Source organism: Molothrus ater, chromosome 2 (genome assembly GCF_012460135.2).
Source record: "Molothrus ater isolate BHLD 08-10-18 breed brown headed cowbird chromosome 2, BPBGC_Mater_1.1, whole genome shotgun sequence".
In the NCBI taxonomy this organism is placed as follows: Eukaryota; Metazoa; Chordata; class Aves; order Passeriformes; family Icteridae; genus Molothrus; species Molothrus ater.
In genome coordinates, this window is record NC_050479.2 from 116,352,547 (window position 1) to 116,374,042 (window position 21,496).

At 50.5% G+C, this 21,496-nt stretch overlaps 1 protein-coding gene across 1 annotated transcript in view; it reads left to right on the forward strand.

Annotated features, from left to right (window-relative positions):
- Positions 1-20,706, forward strand: part of EVA1C (eva-1 homolog C) — a 35,870-nt gene extending 15,164 nt beyond the window's left edge. The window contains exons 2-8 of the mRNA XM_036404271.1: positions 849-1,051; positions 4,355-4,478; positions 7,120-7,272; positions 14,926-15,069; positions 18,573-18,644; positions 19,262-19,354; positions 20,172-20,706. Of these exons, the coding sequence (XP_036260164.1) occupies positions 849-1,051; positions 4,355-4,478; positions 7,120-7,272; positions 14,926-15,069; positions 18,573-18,644; positions 19,262-19,354; positions 20,172-20,566 (1,184 nt within the window). The 3' untranslated portion in view covers positions 20,567-20,706. The remainder of the gene's footprint in view (positions 1-848; positions 1,052-4,354; positions 4,479-7,119; positions 7,273-14,925; positions 15,070-18,572; positions 18,645-19,261; positions 19,355-20,171) is intronic.
- The last annotated feature ends 790 nt before the right edge of the window (positions 20,707-21,496 follow it).

The following is a 21,496-nucleotide window of genomic DNA, read 5'->3' on the forward strand; positions in this document are numbered from 1 at the left end:
TGCAGGGCTGCAGTGCAGTCAGGGCTCACACACACCCTGCTGCAGGGCTGCAGTGCAGTCAGGGCTCACACACACCCTGCTGCAGGGCTGGGAGGGCTCACACACACCCTGCTGCAGGGCTGCAGTGCAGGGAGGGCTCACACACACCCTGCTGCAGGGCTGCAGTGCAGGGAGGGCTCACACACACCCTGCTGCAGGGCTGCAGGGCTGGGAGGGCTCACACACACCCTGCTGCAGGGCTGCAGTGCAGTCAGGGCTCACACACACCCTGCTGCAGGGCTGCAGTGCAGTCAGGGCTCACACACACCCTGCTGCAGGGCTGCAGTGCAGGGAGGGCTCACACACACCCTGCTGCAGGGCTGCAGTGCAGGGAGGGCTCACACACACCCTGCTGCAGGGCAGGGAGGGCTCACACACACCCTGCTGCAGGGCTGCAGTGCAGTCAGGGCTCACACACACCCTGCTGCAGGGCTGCAGTGCAGGGAGGGCTCACACACACCCTGCTGCAGGGCTGGGAGGGCTCACACACACCCTGCTGCAGGGCTGCAGTGCAGGGAGGGCTCACACACACCCTGCTGCAGTGCAGGGAGGGCTCACACACACCCTGCTGCAGGGCTGCAGTGCAGGGAGGGCTCCCAGGCCCTGCCTCCAGCCCTCGTGTTCCCAGCCCAGAGTGCAGGGAGCAGTCAGGGCTGAGCCATTGCGAGAGCTGGGTGGCTGCAGGCCAGACCTGTAACCTTGACTGCAGTGCCCTTTCCGGAGACTGACTGTGGTTTTCTGATTGTCTGAGGAGCTTGCCGTTTCCTGTGCTGCTCGTAACAGGGCTGGATGTTTTCAATATCCTCTAGGTTACCTCACGAAGCTGCTGCAGAACCACACGGCCCGTGCCTGCGACGGGCAGCTCCTGAGCCTGCACTGCCCCCGGCACTCCACCATCAGCGTCCAGGCAGCGTTCTACGGGCAGGACCCCCGCGTGTGCTCTGCTGCGGGGGAGCCTCCCGCAGCCAGCATGGCACGGCCCCGGGACTGCGTGGCACCCACCTCTTTGCAGGTACCACGGGCTGTAGTCGTTCTCTAGGGACTCAGTGCTTTCCCTGCCATTCCTGGGAGGGTGTTCTCAGCCCTGAATGGGACAGCTCTGCAGTGATGGCAGTTCACCACCCGAAATGCTGCAGCTGGAAGGGTTTGTGTGGACAGCAGGGATTACCATGGCATTGTGAGAGCTTTGGCGATTGCCTTCCGTGGTGATGAACCTTGCTTTGGAAACCCCACTCCTAAAGTCCCCTAAGATAGTCTGCTCCTTTCATTCAAGGGCTGGTCATGACTGAGCTGACCAGCCCTAATCCATCACACAGGCCCTCCTTGACCCCGGGGGAGGACACAAGCACTGGACAGAGCGGGGTTACAAATCCAGAACAAGACAAGATGACATGCTGGGTGGCATTTGGCTTGCTGCATGCCTGTCTTCCCTCACTGAAAAGGCACAGCAACAGCTAAACAGCAAATCCCAAGATTTTCTGCAGATTCCTGCATTTCTGTCACTGCCTGATTTGTATCAGCAACTTCCTATGGCTTGTTTGCTGGGCCTGCTTCAGTATAGCTTAAAATGATTTATACTTCATCAATTATTACTTTCTGCTGCAGAGACTTTTGTAACAAAGTCTGACTTACCCTGCTGCCAAAGGTTTGTTCCATCTTAGTGAAAAATACCCAGTGTTGTTCCAAATTCAGTAAATCCTTGCACAGATGAGTAGTCAGTGGAATCTGAACACGTTCTGTTTGTTGAACTTGTAAATGCTTTACAGAGGTTTTGATGGAGTTTGCAGTGTTTCTGTCTGTAGGGCACACGTTCCTTCTTGACATCAAGGGATGTCTGCTCCCACCAGCACTGAGCTGAAGGGCATTATGGAGTGGTTTGGCAGTAATACCCTCTCTAGAGAGAGTATTAGGGCACTTTTATCAGTGTGGCTCACCCCTGCTGTACTGCAGCTTCTGAGGACATTGCAGACATGACCTGTGGGCCATGTGGAAGTACATCTCTCCACCAAGAACAGCAGGCCAGATGATCCTTAATGTGATATTGCTGGCTGCAGTAAAGTGGCACCAGCTATTATTGTGGGCTTTGAGTGCCTTTGTGAGGCTCCATGGGCAGCTTTTTCCCTGGAATATGATGAACACAGCATAACAGGGGTAACTGTTATATAAACTACCCTCACCATTTGGGCACTGGGGCTGATCAAAGGCACGAAAGCATTTTGGCAAGGCTATGGATTTGTGGCAGATACCAGTGCTCTGCATCTCAGGGAGTTGCAGCTCTGTTACATCCTGTACAGTGATTTCTTAGAACAGAGCAGCAGTGACCTCACCCCTCCCTGCCTTGCCCTGGCAGTGGATCTGCAGTGTGCACAGGCAGCTGCTGATGCCTGTGGCTGGAGGAAGCAGCAGGGCACCCCGAATTCCAGGGAACTCTTGTCAGAGGGCCCATGCCAAGCTGGCTCTGGCTGCAGACAGCCACTGCCCCGTGCTGGTTTGGTATCCCTGTTTGCTCCTGTGGCTGCCTGCTCTGCACAGCACCATGACAGGGCTGCTCGCATGAGGCAGGAGAAAACACAAACAGATGCACAGGAGATGATTCAGCTCAGGTGCAAACAGAAGGTGACTCAGCAGGGGACGGCTGTCTCTGTTTACTAAAGATGTACTAACTCTGTTTCACTGGTCCCTTCCAGAACTGTCCCAATTAAGGAGGAGTTCTTTTTTTGACTTGCAGCTCTGTAAAAGGAAAATTGACTGATAAAATTAAGCCTGCTGTGCTTTCCTTCCCTTTTAAACTCCTTAGAATGCATTTAATGCTGAAAACGAGTTGGGTGCATGTCCTCCTCCCCTGCCCATGGGAGCTGCAGGATCACTGCCATGTGCTGCCAATGTGTGTCACTGCTGCTTGGGAGGGAAGGTTTCCAGGGATGACACAGAGACCCAGCCACTGCCAGCTCTCTCAGCCTGCAAACAGGAATGCAGCCTGTGCCACCACAGTGGGAAATTTGGGATTTGGTCTCTTGGTATCACCGAGACCTCTTCTGATAGGAAAAAAACGAAAAATGCCCAAAGATTTTGAGCGAGTACCTCAAACTATCAGAATGGTTTATTACAGTTACTCCTGCTAAGAGTGGGGAGACCTGGAGATAACAAACACCCTCCTTTGTGACAGCCTGCTGTGACTTTAAGCATCATGAATGCTGTGTACAACCACACAGACTACCCAGAAACAGCGTCAGAAAAGCCCTCCATTAACTGAGTTTTGGAGGTGGATAAGAATTTCCTAAATGCACTGCTGCATTTAAACTGGATGGTTTTAGGTGTTTGGCCTGTGACTGTGCTAAAAGCTGGGCAGGCTGGCCCTGGCAATGTGTTCCTATTTTCTGCAGCTCAGTTCCAAGAGCTCAGCTGGAGTGGGAGCACCAGTGTGAGCAGCGCAGGACTCAGTCCTTCGGCCAGACTGGGAGAGGGTCCACGTAACCCTTTGTGTGGAACGCTGCTGCCCTGCTTGTGCTCTGGCTCTGCTGCCACTCCCAGGGAGGCTGCCCTCCAAGAACCAGGATACAGCGCTGGGCCAGTGAATTTGGGGTAGATATGGCCTTAGAGCAGCACTGGAAACGCCCCACAAAACCAGACGAGGAGGCGGAGGGCAGACTTGCACATCTGTGCTGTCCAGTCAAAGCAGTTCTGGAACCTGCTTGTGGCAAGCCAGGGGAACACCTGATCATGTGTGTAACTGCAAGCCAGAGGAAGGGTCCCTAAAGCAGGAGCCCCTACACATGGCTGACAGCTTGGGTGGCACTTGCCAATAGTCAGAGCTCTTTCAGGGGAGGATTATTTGCAGAGCACGTTCAGGCCCAGGAGAGCAGATCAAGCAGGGCTTAGGAAGACACCTTGTTAGCTGCTTTCCCTGGGCATTGCACTGCCATGAGTGCGCTCAGGAGTGCACCAGTGCCTCAAGTGGGACAGAGTATGGGCTCTGTGTGTTTCCCTGTGCCCTGGGCTCTGCACCACTGAGGCTGGGGTGGCACTCAGGGCGCCTTGGCCAGCCTCCCCAGGGCCACAGGGAAAAGTGACAAACACCAGCACCAAGCTGGTGACATCCTCCTGTGCTGTGAGGAAGGTGTGCCCATGAAGCTGGCCATGGCTCCAAGCCCAGCAGAGCCGTGCCCTAGATCCAGCAATGCAGATGTTTCTTGCATGTTTATAGCCAAAAAGTTGTGATTTCTCTCCTGTGTAGAACAAAGTACAACTAAGTGTTTTCATTGCTTATGGCTTCATACCTTGTTGTCAAGACTATCCTTTTTGCCCATTGTTCTAGAAAGTACTGGATGAATGCCAAAACCTGAGATCCTGCCAGCTCCTTGTCAATAGTCGGGTTTTTGGGCCTGATCTGTGTCCAGGGACCACTAAATTCCTCCTTGTCTCCTTTAAATGCAAACCTAGTAAGTAATCTTTATCAGGCAAATGTGTTTTTCTGCGTGTTTTGTTGCTTGTTTTGGTTAAAATGCCACTGCACAAGGCTTTGCATAAATCCATGTGAGGTTTTGGGGCTCTTGGACTGATAACAAAGTGTTCTTTCCTACTTTACCTTGGCTCTCCATTGTGTTTGCAGCCTCAGGGTGCTTGCTGCCGGGTTAATGACCAGTGCAGTTTGGCAGGGGCAGATGCCAGACATCGGACTGGAAAGGAAAAGTGTAATGGGAATTATTTTCAGTGACATAGCCATGATAATGTCATATTAGAAAGAGCTGAGCAGCAAAACCAGTGGCTTGGGCTAAGGATCCAAATGAAGAAGGTGTCCTAGGAAGGAATATGCAGAAAGTACTTAAGGAGCTGGGCCCAAAGCTTTGAAAGATTCAAAACCACCTCCTGTTTATGGAATAATGGCAGGAGATACATGTGCTGACTTGGTTAGAGGCTGTTACTGTAGAATCACCTGTGCTCTGTGCAGCTGTTCCATGCTGATATGGGAAGGGACAAATCCTGCCTCAAAGGGAATCCACTTTGTAAACACGAGAAAGGGGAAGAACGATTAGGATAATCCCGCTGAGGTTTCCTTGACTGGTGGTTTTTAATCGTTCTCATTGTTGCTGTGGTATGTGAGAACAAGCTCCAGTAGCCCGGGGGCTCAGCTCTTCCCGGTGAAAAAGTGCATGAAATTCAAAACTTTCATTATCTGTTTTATTATATCAATAGTTTAATTATTTTCGTACATTACTATTACCAATAGTAGATTAGTAGTCCATTATTAATAGTAGATGGATTTCAATATCATAGCAGTGTCTGTGCCATTAGAAATCTCTTTTTGCCTATTAAAAGTGAATTGGGATCCTGCTCATTACTTTCAGAAGCTGCTCAATATTTTTTCCCATGGGAGATGAGCTTCTTTGAGTGTATAGTATTTTCTGTGATGTGAATTTTTGAAAAGCTGGTCAAAAGTGTATTCAACAGCAGCTGGTGCCTCCAGAATTGAGGAGCAGTCCAATTCCAGTGCAAATGACATGATTTCTAGTGGCAGGAAATTTATATTTGTGGGTAAGATCCCCATATTGTTAGTCTTGGCAGTGGAAAACACCCTTACTCAGGAAATCCCCTCAGGATAACTTCAGGTGTATTTTGCAGTCTCCTTGCCTTCCAGTGGGCACTGAAGCAGTTGCCTGAATCCCGTGGTGTTTCATCTATGTAGAATTCTTGTTGCCATACCTTTGCAGAGGTTTATGTTGGGCCCTTCTCCTTGCCTGCTCCCACTCGGGCTTGCACTCCTTCCACAGCCTCTCCAGCACAGCCAGGCAAACTCGGAGTGCAGCTGCGGGCTCCCAGTCACTCCCTGGGCACAGACCCCGGGGCTCTGGCCTGTTCATGTGTGCACAGCATGGCAGGTGCTTCTGTGAAGTCACTACCTGCAGCAGGTCAAGTACTTGCCAAAATGTTTCCAAAAATGTTTTCAAAATCTTTTTCAAAACCATTTTTTACACTTAAGCTCGTGGCTGTTGATGAGCACAAATGGAAAAACCTGGGCTGTTACCAAGACCATGAAGCCATTGTTTTACCTGTTCTGGTCTGGATGGAACAATAATCTTTCCATTCATGAGTACATTGGGGGTTTTTCTCTCCGGTTCCTGGAGAACCAGCATCCACCCTCCACTCACAGGGACACCCCTCGCTAAAAATGAGCTCTCCCTTTTCTTCTGCTCAGCTCAGGAATCTCCTTTTCCTCTTTTCACATTTTTGGGGACAAAAATATTGGAGGAGAATAAACTCTCCTCCGTGACCTTATCTGCAGTAAAAAGGGTTGGCACCACAGCTCAGCCAGAAGGATTCAAGAAGGTGGAGTGCCACCAGCAGAGTGGCTGCTTAGGCCAGGAAGAGCCCTGCTGGCCAGGTGGCAGATTTAGAGGGGTACCCTAGGAGGGATAAGCCATAAAGATGAGCTCAGTGCCTCCCCACCTCTGCTGAGGATGCTGCCAGGGGGCCTCTGCCAGCTGAGCAAGGGAGGGGGGGATTGTTCCGGGCTCCTAATTCACTGCACTTTGCCAGCCCAACTTTGAAATGAGCCCTTGCGGGACGGTGCCACCCAGGGAAAGGCAGTGACCTCGGGGGAGCAGTGCAGGTACAGTGAGAGCTCGGAGTGGCTCGGGTGGGGACCCTGTCCTGCCCTTGTGTCCCCTCTTTTGTGCTGCCATTGTCCCTGCCTCGCCCAGCGCTGCCACTGAGCAGGGCCAGGTGACTGAGGCACGTGCAGAGCACAACAGGGTCCCCAGGAGAGGCAGAAGGGAAGGGTGAAGCTTCTCGTGCTGGGCAGGAGTGGAAAGAAAGCCAGGAAAGCAGGGAGGCTGCTTCACTGGAAAGGAGATTGGCGAAATTAGGGTTTCTGCTCTGTTCTAGGTGGAGCCACAGGCTCTGGACAGTCACTTGGGCACAATTCATTTGGGAGGAGCACTCTGCTCTTGGCTTTGTGTCTGGCTGTGCAGGTGCCACTTGCCTTTGCAGGAAAGCTGTTTCTGTCCTGCTGCTATTTGCTGTTGACAGCCCAGCCATTTAAATCGCCTCACGCTATCATGTTGCTGTTTGCTTCTACTTCAGCTGAATACAAAACCAAATCAGCATGTGAGAACCAGGAACTGAAGCTCCACTGTCAGGAATCCAAGTTCCTTATCATCTACTCGGCCACCTATGGCAGATGGGCACACGAGGAGAGCGTCTGCTCAACCCAGGCGGAGCACACACCCCCCTTTGGTATGTCTGGGCACCACTGAGGGGCTTCTCCAGGCTGGAGCACAGGGAGCACAGAGCACGGGGGGGAGAAACTTCAGCTGCAGGAGCACTGGTGTTCTGAAAGCATCCGTGGTGGCAGAGTGAGAGAGATCATTTCTGAAACTCAAACCAATTGCTCAACATGAGGGAGGAACATAGAGTGAGAAATGCAGCACAGTAATGAACTTTAATATAATCAGTTCTTAGTATGGTTAGCATCAAAAACCAGTTCCCTTGCCTGTCCATGTCTTGAATTTAGGCAACATGGAATAAATGTCTGCTGTTGGTCTCTCTTCTTCCTCCAGCTTCTGACAATGACCAGCTGACCCGAGTGTCATGATTCTGTGTGTCACTGCTCCTTCTCTGATCCCTGTGTGTGCCAGATGCTCCCTGCATGAGCTGCAGCCTGCACACACCTGAGTGTCATGATTCTGAGTGTCACTGCTCCTTCTCTGATCCCTGTGTGTGCCTCCCTGCATGAGCTGCAGCCTGCACACACCTGAGTGTCATGATTCTGAGTGTCACTGCTCCTCCTCTGATCCCTGTGTGTGCCTCCCTGCATGAGCTGCAGCCTGCACACACCCGAGTGTCATGATTCTGTGTGTTACTGCTCCTTCTCTGATCCCTGTGTGTGCCTCCCTGCATGAGCTGCAGCCTGCACACACCCGAGTGTCATGATTCTGAGTGTCACTGCTCCTTCTCTGATCCCTGTGTGTGCCAGATGCTCCCTGCATGAGCTGCAGCCTGCACACACCCGAGTGTCATGATTCTGAGTGTCACTGCTCCTTCTCTGATCCCTGTTTTTAGCACTGTTTGTGCCAGATGCTCCCTGCATGAGCTGCAGCCTGCACACACCTGAGTGTCATGATTCTGAGTGTCACTGCTCCTTCTCTGATCCCTGTTTTTAGCACTGTTTGTGCCAGATGCTCCCTGCATGAGCTGCAGCCTGTACAGGGGTCCCTGGGGCAGCGCCATTGCTTTGGATGCTGTTGTACGAGCACAGCCCAAGGCTGTGGTGGCACACTGGGGAGTTCAGTGTCCCTGGGATTTCTCTCTGGCACCAAGTCAGGAATGTCCTGTGTACCTAGGACTAAGCTGAACAGTAGGTTCAGTGGTGACACCACTGAAGGGCATGAAGGTAACTTTGCACACCATGAGAAGGCCAGCATGAGATGAGTGTGCTGTTCCAACCCCTTGGTGCCACACAAGGGCTTGCATGACTGATGCCAGCCCTGTGCAAAGGCTTGACATTGCTCCTAAGAAACTTGCTTTACATGTCCCCTATGAGGAGCATCTCTGAACATCAAGGAGATCAATAATTAATCCTAACAGCCCTTTGTCTGCAAGCCAATGTTTCTATTTAGTTACATAGGTGCTATTAAAAATTTATTGGCTGAAAATCACGATCTGTTCTTAGACAAGAATCTGTTTAATATTGCCAGGTCTGTGTTTCACACTGGCTCTCTTGGGCCCTCACACAGAAGTAGCTGTGCCTGCCTGTCCTGGCAGAAAGCATTCCAGCAGGTCTCTGGCAGGGCCCCCCACCCCTCATGACAGTGGCATTAGCGGGTGACACAGGGCAGGGCAGAGCTCTGATCAGGACAGGCTGCCACCACACTCATGTCCTGCACTGCACTGACCTCTCAAAATCCCTCCCTTGCCTCTCATGCCAGCACTCACAGTTCACAGAGCAGAATTCTGCAGACCTTTCCTAATGGATAAAGTTTCCCAGGATGAAGAGGAGTTTGCAGCAGCAGCAGGCTCTGCTGTGGCCCCTGTGCAGCAGCACCCTGGCTGGCACTGGTTCTGTGCTATGGAAAGCAGCCTAGGACAGCAGGACAGAGATAAAGCCTGAGGCAAACACGAAGTAGGTCTGCAGAATTCCCACCACTTAGTGGCAGTGCCTGGCCTCTTCCTGCGTGGTACCAGGGACTTTCTGCAGGAATTGTGCTGGAATTGCCAAACCCTTGTGTGGTATGGGAGCTCACATTCAGTTATGACAGAAAACTTAGCCCTTAGGAGCCAGACCCAACTGGCTCCAGATCTGTGTCTCGAGCCTGAATCTTATTTATGTGCTTGTTGAAGCACCTGCAGATGTGAGCGGGTGCATGATTAGATTTCTGCAATGACTGTGAGCCTTTCTCTCAGAGAAAACAGTGGTAACTTGACTGTAATGACTTGAGACAGCTCTTCCCTCCTGAATCAGAACCCATGTCCCCTTTATGTCTGCACCAAAAGCTGAAGAGCTCCAACACACATCCATTGCTGTTTCTGCTCACATTGGTCTAACTCAGCCTAAGGGCAGTGCTCAAGCCATCCCAGTTCTTTCACGGCATCACACAGAAACTGTAAGGTGATGTTGTAGCCCTGTGCAGGAGAGAAGTTACCCACAGGTGCCAATGACAGGCGCAGAAAGTCTCTGGTGAGCTCCAAAGGTTTGCATCTCTCCACAGCTGGCAGGGTCCTGCCAGCTGTGCTGGGTGTTGATGGGAGCTCCTCGAGGTCGTGGCTGCCTGCTGATGTGTGTGATGGCAGGGACAGACAGCAGCTTTGGGCTGGGACAGACAGCAGCTCTGGGCTGCCACGGATGGGTTCTCAAGCACTGCTGTTCTGTGAACCACCTTGAAATCAGCTGACAGATTTTCAGAGCTTTGCTTCAAAGGGAACCCAGGAAAACAGAACGTTTCTTTGGCACAAAGGCTCTTCTCCATACAGGCAATGAATTATATAAATCCATCTCTGCTGTGGGAGGTATCTGTGTGGCCTTGGGCACTTGCAGGCCCTGAGCCTCCCCCTCCACATTAGCATGAGTCCCCAGTCATGCAGCTGGCTTCTGAGCCACTTGAATGGTAAAAGCCAGCTTCTGCAGCTGTCCCAGTGCCTGGCACTGTTAACCCTGCACAGATTCTCCAGCCAGCCACTTTCCTGTTTTACTAAGACTATCAAAAACTTCACAAGAAAATTCTGGGTGTGGTCCTGGAGCAGATGGTTCTGCCTAGAGGAATCCATTGTGCCCAGCACCAAAGCAGGAAACCATAGCACTTTGTTCCTGTGAGAATTGCTGCCTTTTCTCACCCATTATCTCTTTTATATTTGTACTAACATGTGCATGAGGAAACAGAAGATTTATTGGTCAGAAAAAGTTACAGAATTGTGCCAGAACAGGTTACCATAGAGAGCACCAGGAAGATTCGGGTCAACAAACGCCTCTCAAATAATAAATTACTCTTGTTAATACATGAAAATACTTGAAAGAAGGCTTGGTAGCGGTTGTCTCCAGGTTCAACTCGCAAGCCAGAACACTGCAATATCCCTCCCAGAGATTCCCTGGATGCACACTGCTGCTCAGATGTGTGCTCCCTCGGGCACCATGGCCAGCAGAGCCCTGAGTTACAGCCCTGCCACGTTCTCATTGCTGGAAGGTGGGGCTCTCCCCAGAACTGCCCTCTCTTTCACCAGTCCCACTGCTGGAGGCTCCAGAGGGGAGCTGGAGAGTTCAAACTCCTCACAGCTTGCACTGTGCCAAGGCATACCCTGGGCTTGGGCTTTGCCTGGTCTCCTCCTTATTCCCAATGGAATTCAGGGAAGAACAAGGGCTCAGCAAGTCAAGCAAGGGGGATTTTCAACATCCTGTAGGTTCCTTCCAGTCCAGCCAGGTGTCATGATTTTTTTAATGGAACAGGATTCTGTGACGCTGTGATTACTTTTGTTTGTTTGCTTGGATGTTGCAGCCAATTCCAAGGGCCTCTTATTCACTGACTGATTGAAAAGCTTTTGGTTTCTGTCTCTTAGTAGGAGATGTGCTCTTTGCCTGGTGTGAGCCTGTGCCCTGGGAAGGCCTCTTGAGAGCAGAAGTACCAGCAGTGAAGGTACAAGCAGCTTTAGGCAGACCTGGAAGTGTTTCCACACTGCCCTGGCACTTTGGCCATGGGAGCCAGGAACCACATGAATTTTGTGGATGCCAAAGTAAGGATAAAACAGTTCGATTTTGCTTCCACCACAAAGCCCCTTAAGTCAGCTCTCTCTAGGTGCAGACATCAGCTATGGAAAGGTCCTTGCCTGTGTCAGCCCAAGCAAACTGAGAAGATAAATTGGTGCTTCGGGCCCCAGGAGGTGCCAGTGGGAGCCACTGCCCCCCTCTGCCCCAGTGAATGGTGTCAAGACAACACTCCCTTGAAAGAAGAGGGTTGCAGTGCAGCAGCAGGATGAGGAGTGATTGCTTGGAGGCAGGAAGAGCCCAGCCACCATTTTTAGAGTCCAAATAACATTCTGTGAGATGAACAGGGAAGATTAGATTGTGCTGGTGGAAGTTGCTTGGAGCACACTGAGACACACGTCCCTTCAACCAGTAATGTTTTCTTTAGCAGCAGTTCGGGGGTCTGGGGTCTATTTTTGTCACGGCTCACATCTGTGAAAGGTTTGGCAAGTACCCTTGGCCCTCAGGTCCAAAGGGAGCCAAGAACTCCTGGCTGTGCAGGAGCAGGGAGCGTGGTTCCTGCTGTCAGGAGATGGAGATCCAGCCACCCCTGGCCCTTGGTGCTTGCTGGGAAGGACCCCCACTCTGCACACACATGAGCAAGGGGGACAGAGACACCAAGGTTGGGGTTTTACTTTTGTACCAAAGTGCTGCTGGTCACATTGTGTGCTTCTGCTGGAATCAGCAGTTCCATGGCCCTTTTCTGATGCACAGGCAGGACCCTGTGTCCATGCTCTTGCATAAATTACCATATTGTTTCAGCAGCTTTCTTTAGGAGCCTGCAGCCTCAGCTTGCTCCAAACTCCACAGTTTGCCCTTGTCAGTTCACGTCCCCACAGCTGATCTCAGGCTCCACAAAGCACAAGCCATCCTGATTTGGAGGTGTGAAATCTTTGCTTTCAGTTGATTTGAAAAGCGAGCTCCTTATTCTTGTGTGTGTGGGCACAGCCCAGAACACATAAAGCAGTGTAAGGAGCAGTTGGGGATGAAAGCAGCTGGAAGCACTGGGACAGGGTGAGACAGGCACAGGATGCTCCATCAGCTGCAGGTTTTGTGTGGCAGGGTGGCAGGAAAGGGAGGGAAAGCTCCTCCTGTCTGAATTGAGAGCAGCTTTAAGAAAGCAGAAGACAAATTTCGTCTCATTAAAGCCTGTGTGATTTATGGCATGTCATTTGCATGCCAAAACTTTGCAAAACAAAGCTAATTAGGGAGCTGAAAGAGCCTTTCCTCCAGAAACAAGGCTTTCTGCTCCAACTGTTGAATAGCTGCAGTCAGACCGGACACTTCATTGGTGCATTAGGAACCTTTGCTGACACCCGTGCCATCCATGGCAGTGTCTGGTACAAAGGATCCACCTCAGCCTCGGTGTGTCACAAGCAGCTCTGGGAGAGGGGCATGGAGACAGGAGAGTGTTCCCAGGCACACACTGCTGCCTTGTCCAGCAGCCCTGGGTGCCACCGGCCCTGGAGCACCCGGGGCAGGTGCCTTTCCGAGGCAGCCTTTGGAAAACCCACGTAGCAGTGTGGCAGGACAGCTGTGCACATCCACAGGCACCGGTCAGAAAGAGGCCCCGTGGTGCATTTACGCTCATCTCCCATTCATGGTTCCTCTGGGGCCACTCCATGGGATCCCCTGACTCCACACACAGCCTGCCCAAGGTGTCTGACCTGGAGGAGGGTGACTCACTCAAGTTAATCCCATCATAGAACTGCTGGGAAGGTAGCAAGGCCACGTGTAAACCAGACAGGATCTTTTATTAAATCACTAAAACCCAAAAGCTTTTCCCAATGCAAGAAGTGGCAAATAAGTTTTTGATGTTATAACAGTGGCAGGTAACGTCTGTCCCGTGCTGCAGAAGAAACAGGCACGGTTTGCATTCACTCACCTGTGACACCGGGCCAGCCTTGGGGGCTCTCCAAAGCTGGCCTGCCAAGGACCTGCAGGCTGCAGTGACTGGCTCCTGAGGTGGAGGAGCCAAATCCAACAGGGACAGAGATGAGAAGAAGCTATTCAGCCCCACAGAAACACGAGCAAAGGCAAAATGAAACACACACCTGCCACATCACTGAATATGCAGAAAACCACCAGCACAGCATCCTCCTGGCTTTATAAGGCACCAAGAGCAGCTCCTAGGGCAGGGAATTCTACAGAAAACATAATTCAGTTTGCCAGTTTGCTTTTGTGCTCCCAATCTATTAACTTATTAATCAATTGACAACTCCTCCTGATACTCAGCAGCTGGTTTAGTACGTGCCTAAGTAAGCCTAAAATACCCATCCAAAAAAATCCTTACTCATCTGGAATTGCCAGGGAGGGAAACTAAAACTGCTGAGTTTGGTTAATCAGAACTATTCAATGCTTTAGGTCAGCCCTTCCCTGCCTTCCAGCACCCTCCTGGGACACACAGGTATTGGGATTTTAGGTCTCAGAAAAGTCAAATAGCTCTGTCCTAAAATCCATGTCCAAAGCACCCCAGGAGCCCTTTGCCAGACAGATCAGCCCAGTGTCTCCTGATGGCTCTGCCCAGGTACAGGACTTATTTAGTACTGGTGTCAGGAGTTAACTAAAAATCACACATCTGCCCCATTTTCAAACACTAAATGTCAAGAACTCAGTCTCAAACCTTCTCTTCCGTTCAAGCAGATTCGGGGAACCTTTGGAGCATCTCTGCAAGCAGTGTTTGTCCTCCCTCTACAGAGGCACGCTGAGCTTCTGCAGCTGCAGGTGTCTGGAGGCCATCCTTCCTTGCAGGCCCTGTTTTAGTCCCCAGAGTGACATTCCAGGCCTGTAGAGCCCCTGGCCCCAGGAGCTGGGAGTGAAACATACCTGCCATGCACAGAAGGCCGCGGTGTGTGGGCTGATGCAGAAAGATTCCAGAGACTATTACTGTCTCCAAAGTTGTCCTTTCTGCAGCCTTTCTATTTACAAACCAAAACTTCAGGGTGTTTTTTGCTTTGTGGCTTGGAGTTTAGCTCATGTGGATACAGAGAACTTAATCACATTTAGAGATGTTCTTTTTTTTTAAAGCAGAGTGTGACTCACACACTTTCCCACTCAAATAATTTCAGCTCCAGTGCAAAACCCATTATTGGAAGCCACATGTTTCCCTGGTTAAATATTGAGCCCATTTTGACCTCTTCATAGTAAACCAAAAGCTACTTTTTAATACCCTGAACTTCCCTGTAACCTGAGCTGTTGCAACACAAAAACTGATCTCACCTGACTTGAACTGAACAGGGACATCCAGTTGACTCATCTCAGTAAGCCAGGGCTGACTTGCAAGCAGCATTTCATCTCTCTAGGTTTGAGATGGCACAGATGGAGAGCTGCAGGGATGTGCTCATTTGTTCCAACACATCCTGAATGGAACATTGAGAGCTTACGCTGGGCACCTGTTTGGAGCTTGAGGAGACTTTCTGCACCCTTAGTATGCACCTGTAAGGCAACATGGGAGAGCTACCTTGCTGCAAGTTCACGTTTTTATTGCAGCTGACTTCCTTGCATTGACAGACCTTAATACCTTTAACCCTGAAGTCCTCTAAGGCGAGGTTACACCTGAGGTCAGGTGCAGATTTGGATCTCTAGTCATGCATCCAGCAGCTCTCATTTCAGATAGCACCAGGGTGCTGTGTATTTACTGTGTGTGTTTTTTCTTTCAGACTGTTTGTCTTACACAGCGCTGGACGTGTTATCAAAAAGGTGCTATGGGAAGCAGAGGTGCAAAGTCATTGTCACCAGCCGGGACTTTGGGAGTCCGTGCCTGCCTGGAGTGACCAAATCCCTCAATGTCAGCTACGCGTGTGGTAAGAGCAAGTGCACAGTCCCTTTCTAGCCCCGCTTCTGCTTGCAGAGACACACACCTGCCCGCATGTGGGCACTGAGCCCTCCTCAGTACCCATTTCCCTTTATAAAGCCCAGGAGGCTTGTGACACAGCCACACAAAACAGGTGAACAACCCCCTGGGCACAGCAGCGCCTCACAGAGACTCTGGCATTCAGGGGCTTTTGCCATAAAAATGCGACCAACCATGAAATATCAACTGGGTAGTTCAATATTTTTGAGAAATACTATCAAGATAAGAGTTTGTTCCACAGAGCTCACCTGCAACAGAGCTAGGAAAAATGAACTGGCACTGCCTGGCCTCAGTGCAGGTAAAACAGCCCAGCATAATTGAAGCACTGTGCACAAGGCCAGTCCTGAAACCTGACTCATGTGAGTTCATCCACAGCTTCTCCCTCACAGAGGGGTTTCCTTTCTCGTGGAAGGGGAAGTGAGGGTTTATGAACAGTAAAGGCTTGAGTTATACATCCCTTGCAGGACTGAAGAGTACTTCAGCTCATTCCTCAAACAAGAGGCAAGCTTTCCATAGATTGTTTGCTATAGATGAAGATAATTTCCTAAGAGGCAAGCAGAATTCCCTAAAACACTCCACTAGGAGCAGCTCCACAGGTCCATCCTGCAGAGTCCTTTGGCTGCATCCCTAGTGAGCAGTGCTCAAAGGGCACAGTTACCTGAGACATGCTTTGAAGAACAGCAGTGTAAGATTGATGGCCACATCACCTCTGCCTGAGGATCAGAGCAAAATGAGCCCCAGGAGAGTCTCAGTGTCCCCAGGAATTGCTTTGGGAGCTGTGGAAGGTGGTGCAGTAATTCAGCTTCCTATTACTGGAGAGGTCTGGGAATCTGCCATTGGACCAATACATTATATTATAGTGCAGCTGCCTTTATGAATGAGCTAATGCAATTCTCTCTAATTGGCATGAGCATAATTACAAGAAGTCACTCCTCTTTGCACGTCTGTGTCCCAGAACAGCAGAGTGAGTTTGTTTGTGAGTTTGTTGTCCCTGGAATCATGCATTCTGTTATTTAGGGATGTGGCTTTGCAAGAACACGTGGGTAACAAATAGAGTTCTTTTGTGCTGCTGGCACATTTGGAAGAGTTTTTCTCCTGCCAAATCTCACTGGGCTGTGCAGTCTGAAGCATTAGCCAATGATTTGCTGATCCGATTATTTTACAGATTGTCTAAAGAACACAGGAAGAATATTCCAGAATGGCAGTTGGCATTCATTCTCCTCACTAGAGGATGCCTGCTAATCTGATGCTTCCCAAGACAATGCAAACAGATCTGCCCCTGTAGTGACAGGAACTCAGCAGAGCAGAGCAGTTTTGTTCTCGGGGCTGTGCCACACTTCAGAGTATTCCTGCCCTGGTCAGGGGTGTGCAAAAACCCCACACTGCCCACGCAGGGCTCAGCAGCTGTTCAGGGGGAGCATGTCTGGCTGCACTCTTACACTGGCACTTCATTCCTGACACTAAAAACATGACAGCAGCTGGGAGCTGCTGCTTCACTGGAGACTCAGTGCCCCCAGAGCTCTGCTCAGCATCATCCCCTGTCTGCTCCAGCTGCGACCTCCTGGCTCCCGCTGAGCCTGCCCTTCAGGATCAGGGAACCCTCTCTGGGGAAACAGCTCTGTGGTGTGGATCAGGGAACCCTGTGCAGGATCAGGGAACCCTGTGCAGGATCAGGGAACCCTCTCTGGGGAAACAGCCCTGTGCTGGGGATCAGGGAACCCTGTGCAGGATCAGGGAACCCTCTCTCAGGAAACAAGGCTCCCTCAGCCCCGTGCTGTGGATCAGGGAACTCTGTGCAGGATCAGGGAACCCTGTGCAGGATCAGGGAACCCGCTCTCAGGAAACAAGGCTCCCTCAGCCCCGTGGTGTTTGGCACTCCCTGGATGCCAGAGTCCCTTTGTGGGCTGCCTTTGGCAGCCTGCAGGAGGTGACTGACTCCTACATGCCAAAGCAGTGCTGGCACAAGTTGTAATACAGATGTGATTGTCTTAATTATTAATAAAAATTCCTATCCTGGTCCCAGCTGTTCTGTTCAGTGACCTGATGTAGCCTATAGCAGTCCAAGTCCTTGCATCTGGAAGGCACCACAATGAACACAAGCAATGCAAGCAGCCAGGGGCTCTTTCTGCCACGCCATCCTGAATTAAACATTCCCCTGCAATAAATATTTGAATGCACAGGGGGAAAGAGCAAGTGAAGCCCTGGGGAGCTCCCCCTGGGAGGAGGAACATCAGCCCAGGTGGAGGAGTCCCAGGCCACAAGAGGAGCTTTGCCCTGGAGCAGGGGCATCCTCCCAGGGTGTTGTTCAGAACAGGCAGGCCTGCAAATGCAGACTGCAGGCTGGGAACAATCCTGCTCCTGTCTGCCCCACACGCCAAGGAAAGTATTCTGCTGCTGGAAAACAGCTACAAGTACCACGAGGTACAGGACAAAACAGAAACGAGCTTACTCACCCCTGTATCTGTTGGCCTTCCGCTGCAAACAGGAGCGAGGGCTCCCAGAAGGATTCCTTCATCAGGAAAGGAAACAGCTCTGACTTGGAGCCCACACAGAAAGAAAAGTTCTGCTCAGAAAGAAGTGCTATTTTTAGTTGTTTTCCAAGAGAAAACTATGCTAAGCTGCAAACCTCAGTCTCCTCTGCTCATTTAACTCTCTCAACTCTATTTCTTGGCAAGTGTTTCTATGTGGGATAGAGGTGAGTGCCATACTTGACATTTCTCCCTGTTTTACCCCCTGTCAGTCTGAAAATCAATCAATCAATCAATCAATCAATCCATCCATCAATCCATCAATCCATCAATCACTCTGCCTTCCCATAGCACAGGAACAGGTGTCAAGGTCTGGGTGGCTGAAGGGGCCACTCATCCATTACAGAACATGTGAACTCTCAGTGCCTGTACAATGCACCTGCTTGTAGTTCTTGTAATTACTTGAAGCAAGACTGAACACTTGCCAAGGGAATAAAATAATGAAATGAGAAAGATGGAGCTCATGGACTCCCATCCTCCCCACCCTCCTCAGCAACTGTCCATCTCAGAGCTTCACAGATGACATCACACAAGCCTTCACCATTTCTCTTAGAATGACAGGGAATTATCCCCCTCCAAACCCAGTGTCCAGATGCAGCTTAGCACCTGGCTGTAGCCCAGTTCATGCTGAATTTAGAGGCCAGTTTTGTCTCCATCCACTGGCTGGCACACCCCTGAGGGGCTGTCTGGAGATGCACTGATGTTCCTGGAGCAGGCAGGGTGCCAGTGCAGTCACAGCCCAGAGCTGCCCTGGCTTCACACGAACCACACGGTCATTAATGCTGGAAAAGAGCTCTGGGAGCGAGTGCAGCCCTCAATACCGCTGTCAGAAACCCAGTTAACAAACCCAGGGTGAGCAGTCACAATTCCCTGGGCAGAGGGCTCTCAAAACTCACAGAACACACCTGACCTTTTGTCTCTGCAGTTCCCAAGTTTATCCTCACGGCAGTCAACCCCCTGGTCCCTGATAACAAGTCCTCCATCAACCAGAACGACGGTAGGTACCAGCACAGACACGGGGGCTGGGATGGAGCAGTGCAAGCCCTGCTGAAAGAGCAGAGGACAGCCTGGGAGTGGGGTGTGAGCACAGTCCTGCAGCCAGCAAAGCTGCACAAGAGTGACCTGCCCAGAGCCAGCGTGCTGGGGAGAGTAGAAGTGAAACTGGAGCTGTTTCAGGGTGGGTGGAGAGTCTTTCACAAGTTATGCCAACACCAGCTCTTCTCCAAGGCCACAAAGTTAAGGATGAGCCCGACGCGTGCCCCCAGTAACAGGAGCATGTGGCCTGGTTGGGCTGGGAAGGCCCCTGGAGAACTCTGAAGCTTCATGAAGTAAAATTATTTCAGAAACCCCAGTGGGAATAGGCACAAGAGGTTTCACTTGGCAACAGACTCTAGAAAATGGCAAATTCATTTAAAAGATTGATATTTTCAATGATTTGTTATTTCTACTTTATTTAGCTTACCAGCCGTTGTTTGGTCTAGTGTTCTGCAGCCCCTTCAGCACAGCACTGGCCTGCCTGTGTTTTGGGTGGATTTGTTAGCTGGGAAGTTCCTGGCTTTATAAAATATCAGTTTAGTAGCTTCATGGAATTTGCTTTACCTCCTTGTGTCACAGGTGTCGACCTCGATCCAAGGGAATCGAGACTCCCAAAGAAAGATGGAACTGTTGTTAGCTCCAACTACTTGGCTACTTTTGCATACATCAGAGGTAGGAAAATGAGGCTTATATTGTTTGGCTCACTAGATTGTGCCATTGTGGGAAAAGGGGGATCAACTCCAAAGGTTACAAGTAATCCTGTGTTTATGGTAATGATATTATTACAATATAATCACAATCCTGTGGCTGAGACAATCCCAGCATAGTTGATAATCAGGGAATATTCCTTGCCTTGAAGGAATCAAACTCTCTTAACAACTGCAGCAAAGATATTTTTAAATGTTCCATGGGGACTGTTGGTTGTTCAGTGCTTTTGAAAACCCGGCCCTGGCCTGTGAGAGCACTGGAGCCATCCATCTTGGGAAAGGCTGGGTTGCATACATACATGGATCATCAAGGATAACAAAAACAGGAAAAAGCCATCCCAAAGCCAGCCTTCTCTGCCGTGAGACGAAGCAGGTTCTGTGACTTAGCAACACCAAAGTGCAAAGGAAGAGAAGTGCTCCCTCCTCAGCCTGGCCTGGAGATGCTGCCGAGGCCCTGCGGAGCCAGAGTCACTCTGCCCATGGCCCTGTTTGTGAGGGCAGCGTGGCTGGAAACGCCAAGCAAGGTGTGCAGAGCTCTGGCAGCTGGCTGACAACAGCACTGAGCTGCTCATGGAGGGCTGGGGCCGTGCTGTCATTGACAGTGCTATAACCAGAATGGATCTTTGCCCAGCAGCTGGGGAGGCAGGGCTGGCAGGGTTGGGCTGTGAGTGTCAGGAGTTTGGGGGCCCTGTGGCTACGCAACACCTGGGAATGGCTGCTGGGGTTTGTAAGCAGCCTGGGCAGCTGGCACAGTGATTAAGGCCTGGCTCTCTTGCCTGCAGATCACCCTGAAAGGCTCGCTCTGCTCTTCGTGTCCAGCGTTTGCGTGGGGCTGATCTTCACGCTGTGTGCCTTAGTGATCTGCGTGCTGTGTCCCGGTGACATCCGCAAACTGCACGGGAAGAGGGAGCAGCTGGTGCCTCACAGTGCCAGAGCCCACAGGAGCGCTGAGCAGGAGCAGGAGCAGGAGGAGGAGGACTCCTCCCTTTCAAACACCCAGGATGAAGCAGACGGACTGTACAGACCTCCTTTCTCAGGGTATAACTCAGCAGAGGCAGCGGAACTGGCCGAAAGGATTGAGCGCAGGGAGCAGATCATACAGGAAATCTGGATGAACAGTGGCTTGGATATCACACCCCCTAGAAACATCAACACATTTTATATTAACGAACAATAAATGGCTTATTTTGGATGACACTCTACCCCTTTTTAAAAAAACAAAATGTACCTTCTGTGAAGGAACATTCGTATCAGTGAATATAATTATTTGTAAAATAAAAATAAATATATACAATAAAAAGAGGATTTCATACCCTTGACTGTCAAGAAATCCTTCTGTGAAAAACACTCTGCAGTTTTAACTAATGGTACAGATTACTTTTCACTGTAATCTGCAGTTTCACTGTAACTGCCAAATGCATGGTCAGGAATATTAACAAAGGTGGAAAATATTTAATCAGATGTACTGAACCATCAGAACAGACCTGCCCAAGATGTGCTCCTGCTGCTACCTGTGCTGGCCAATCTGTGAAGGACAAGCTTCAAAATGGCTGCTGCTCTCATAAAGGACTCTTGAAGTTGCCACTGTGGAGAATACTTCACTTACGGGAAACACTGGGTTCATTTTTGTGATCCTAAAGCAGGGTCAGGGCCAGCACTTCAACGCAGGTCATATTCTCAGGATTTTTTATCAGTTCACAATCTTCACTTGAAAATTGTTAGACTAGTCAGATTTGGTTTCAGTTGGAGAGAACATTAAATCAGTAATGAGTCTAAGCTGAAACCAGAACAGCCTTCCTGTCTTAAAAATGTCTCCAATATTTTTGCTGCAGCCCACAGGGAATTAACTGAACAAAAGGAGGAAACATGTCACTTCCTACTGGTAATGCTTCATGGGTTCACTGTGCTTCCCCACTTAGATGCCGTGTGCCCAGGTAGAGCGTAGCATGGAACCCTTGGAAAGAACACCGTGACGTGGCTCGTCATTTCCTGCTGATACAAAGTCAAATTAATCCTGGAAAAACTTTAAAGGGAGGAAGGGACCTTGCTCAGATGACTAAGGCACAATCCCGTGCTCCACTGGAAAAATCCCACCAGCAAGTAGCAT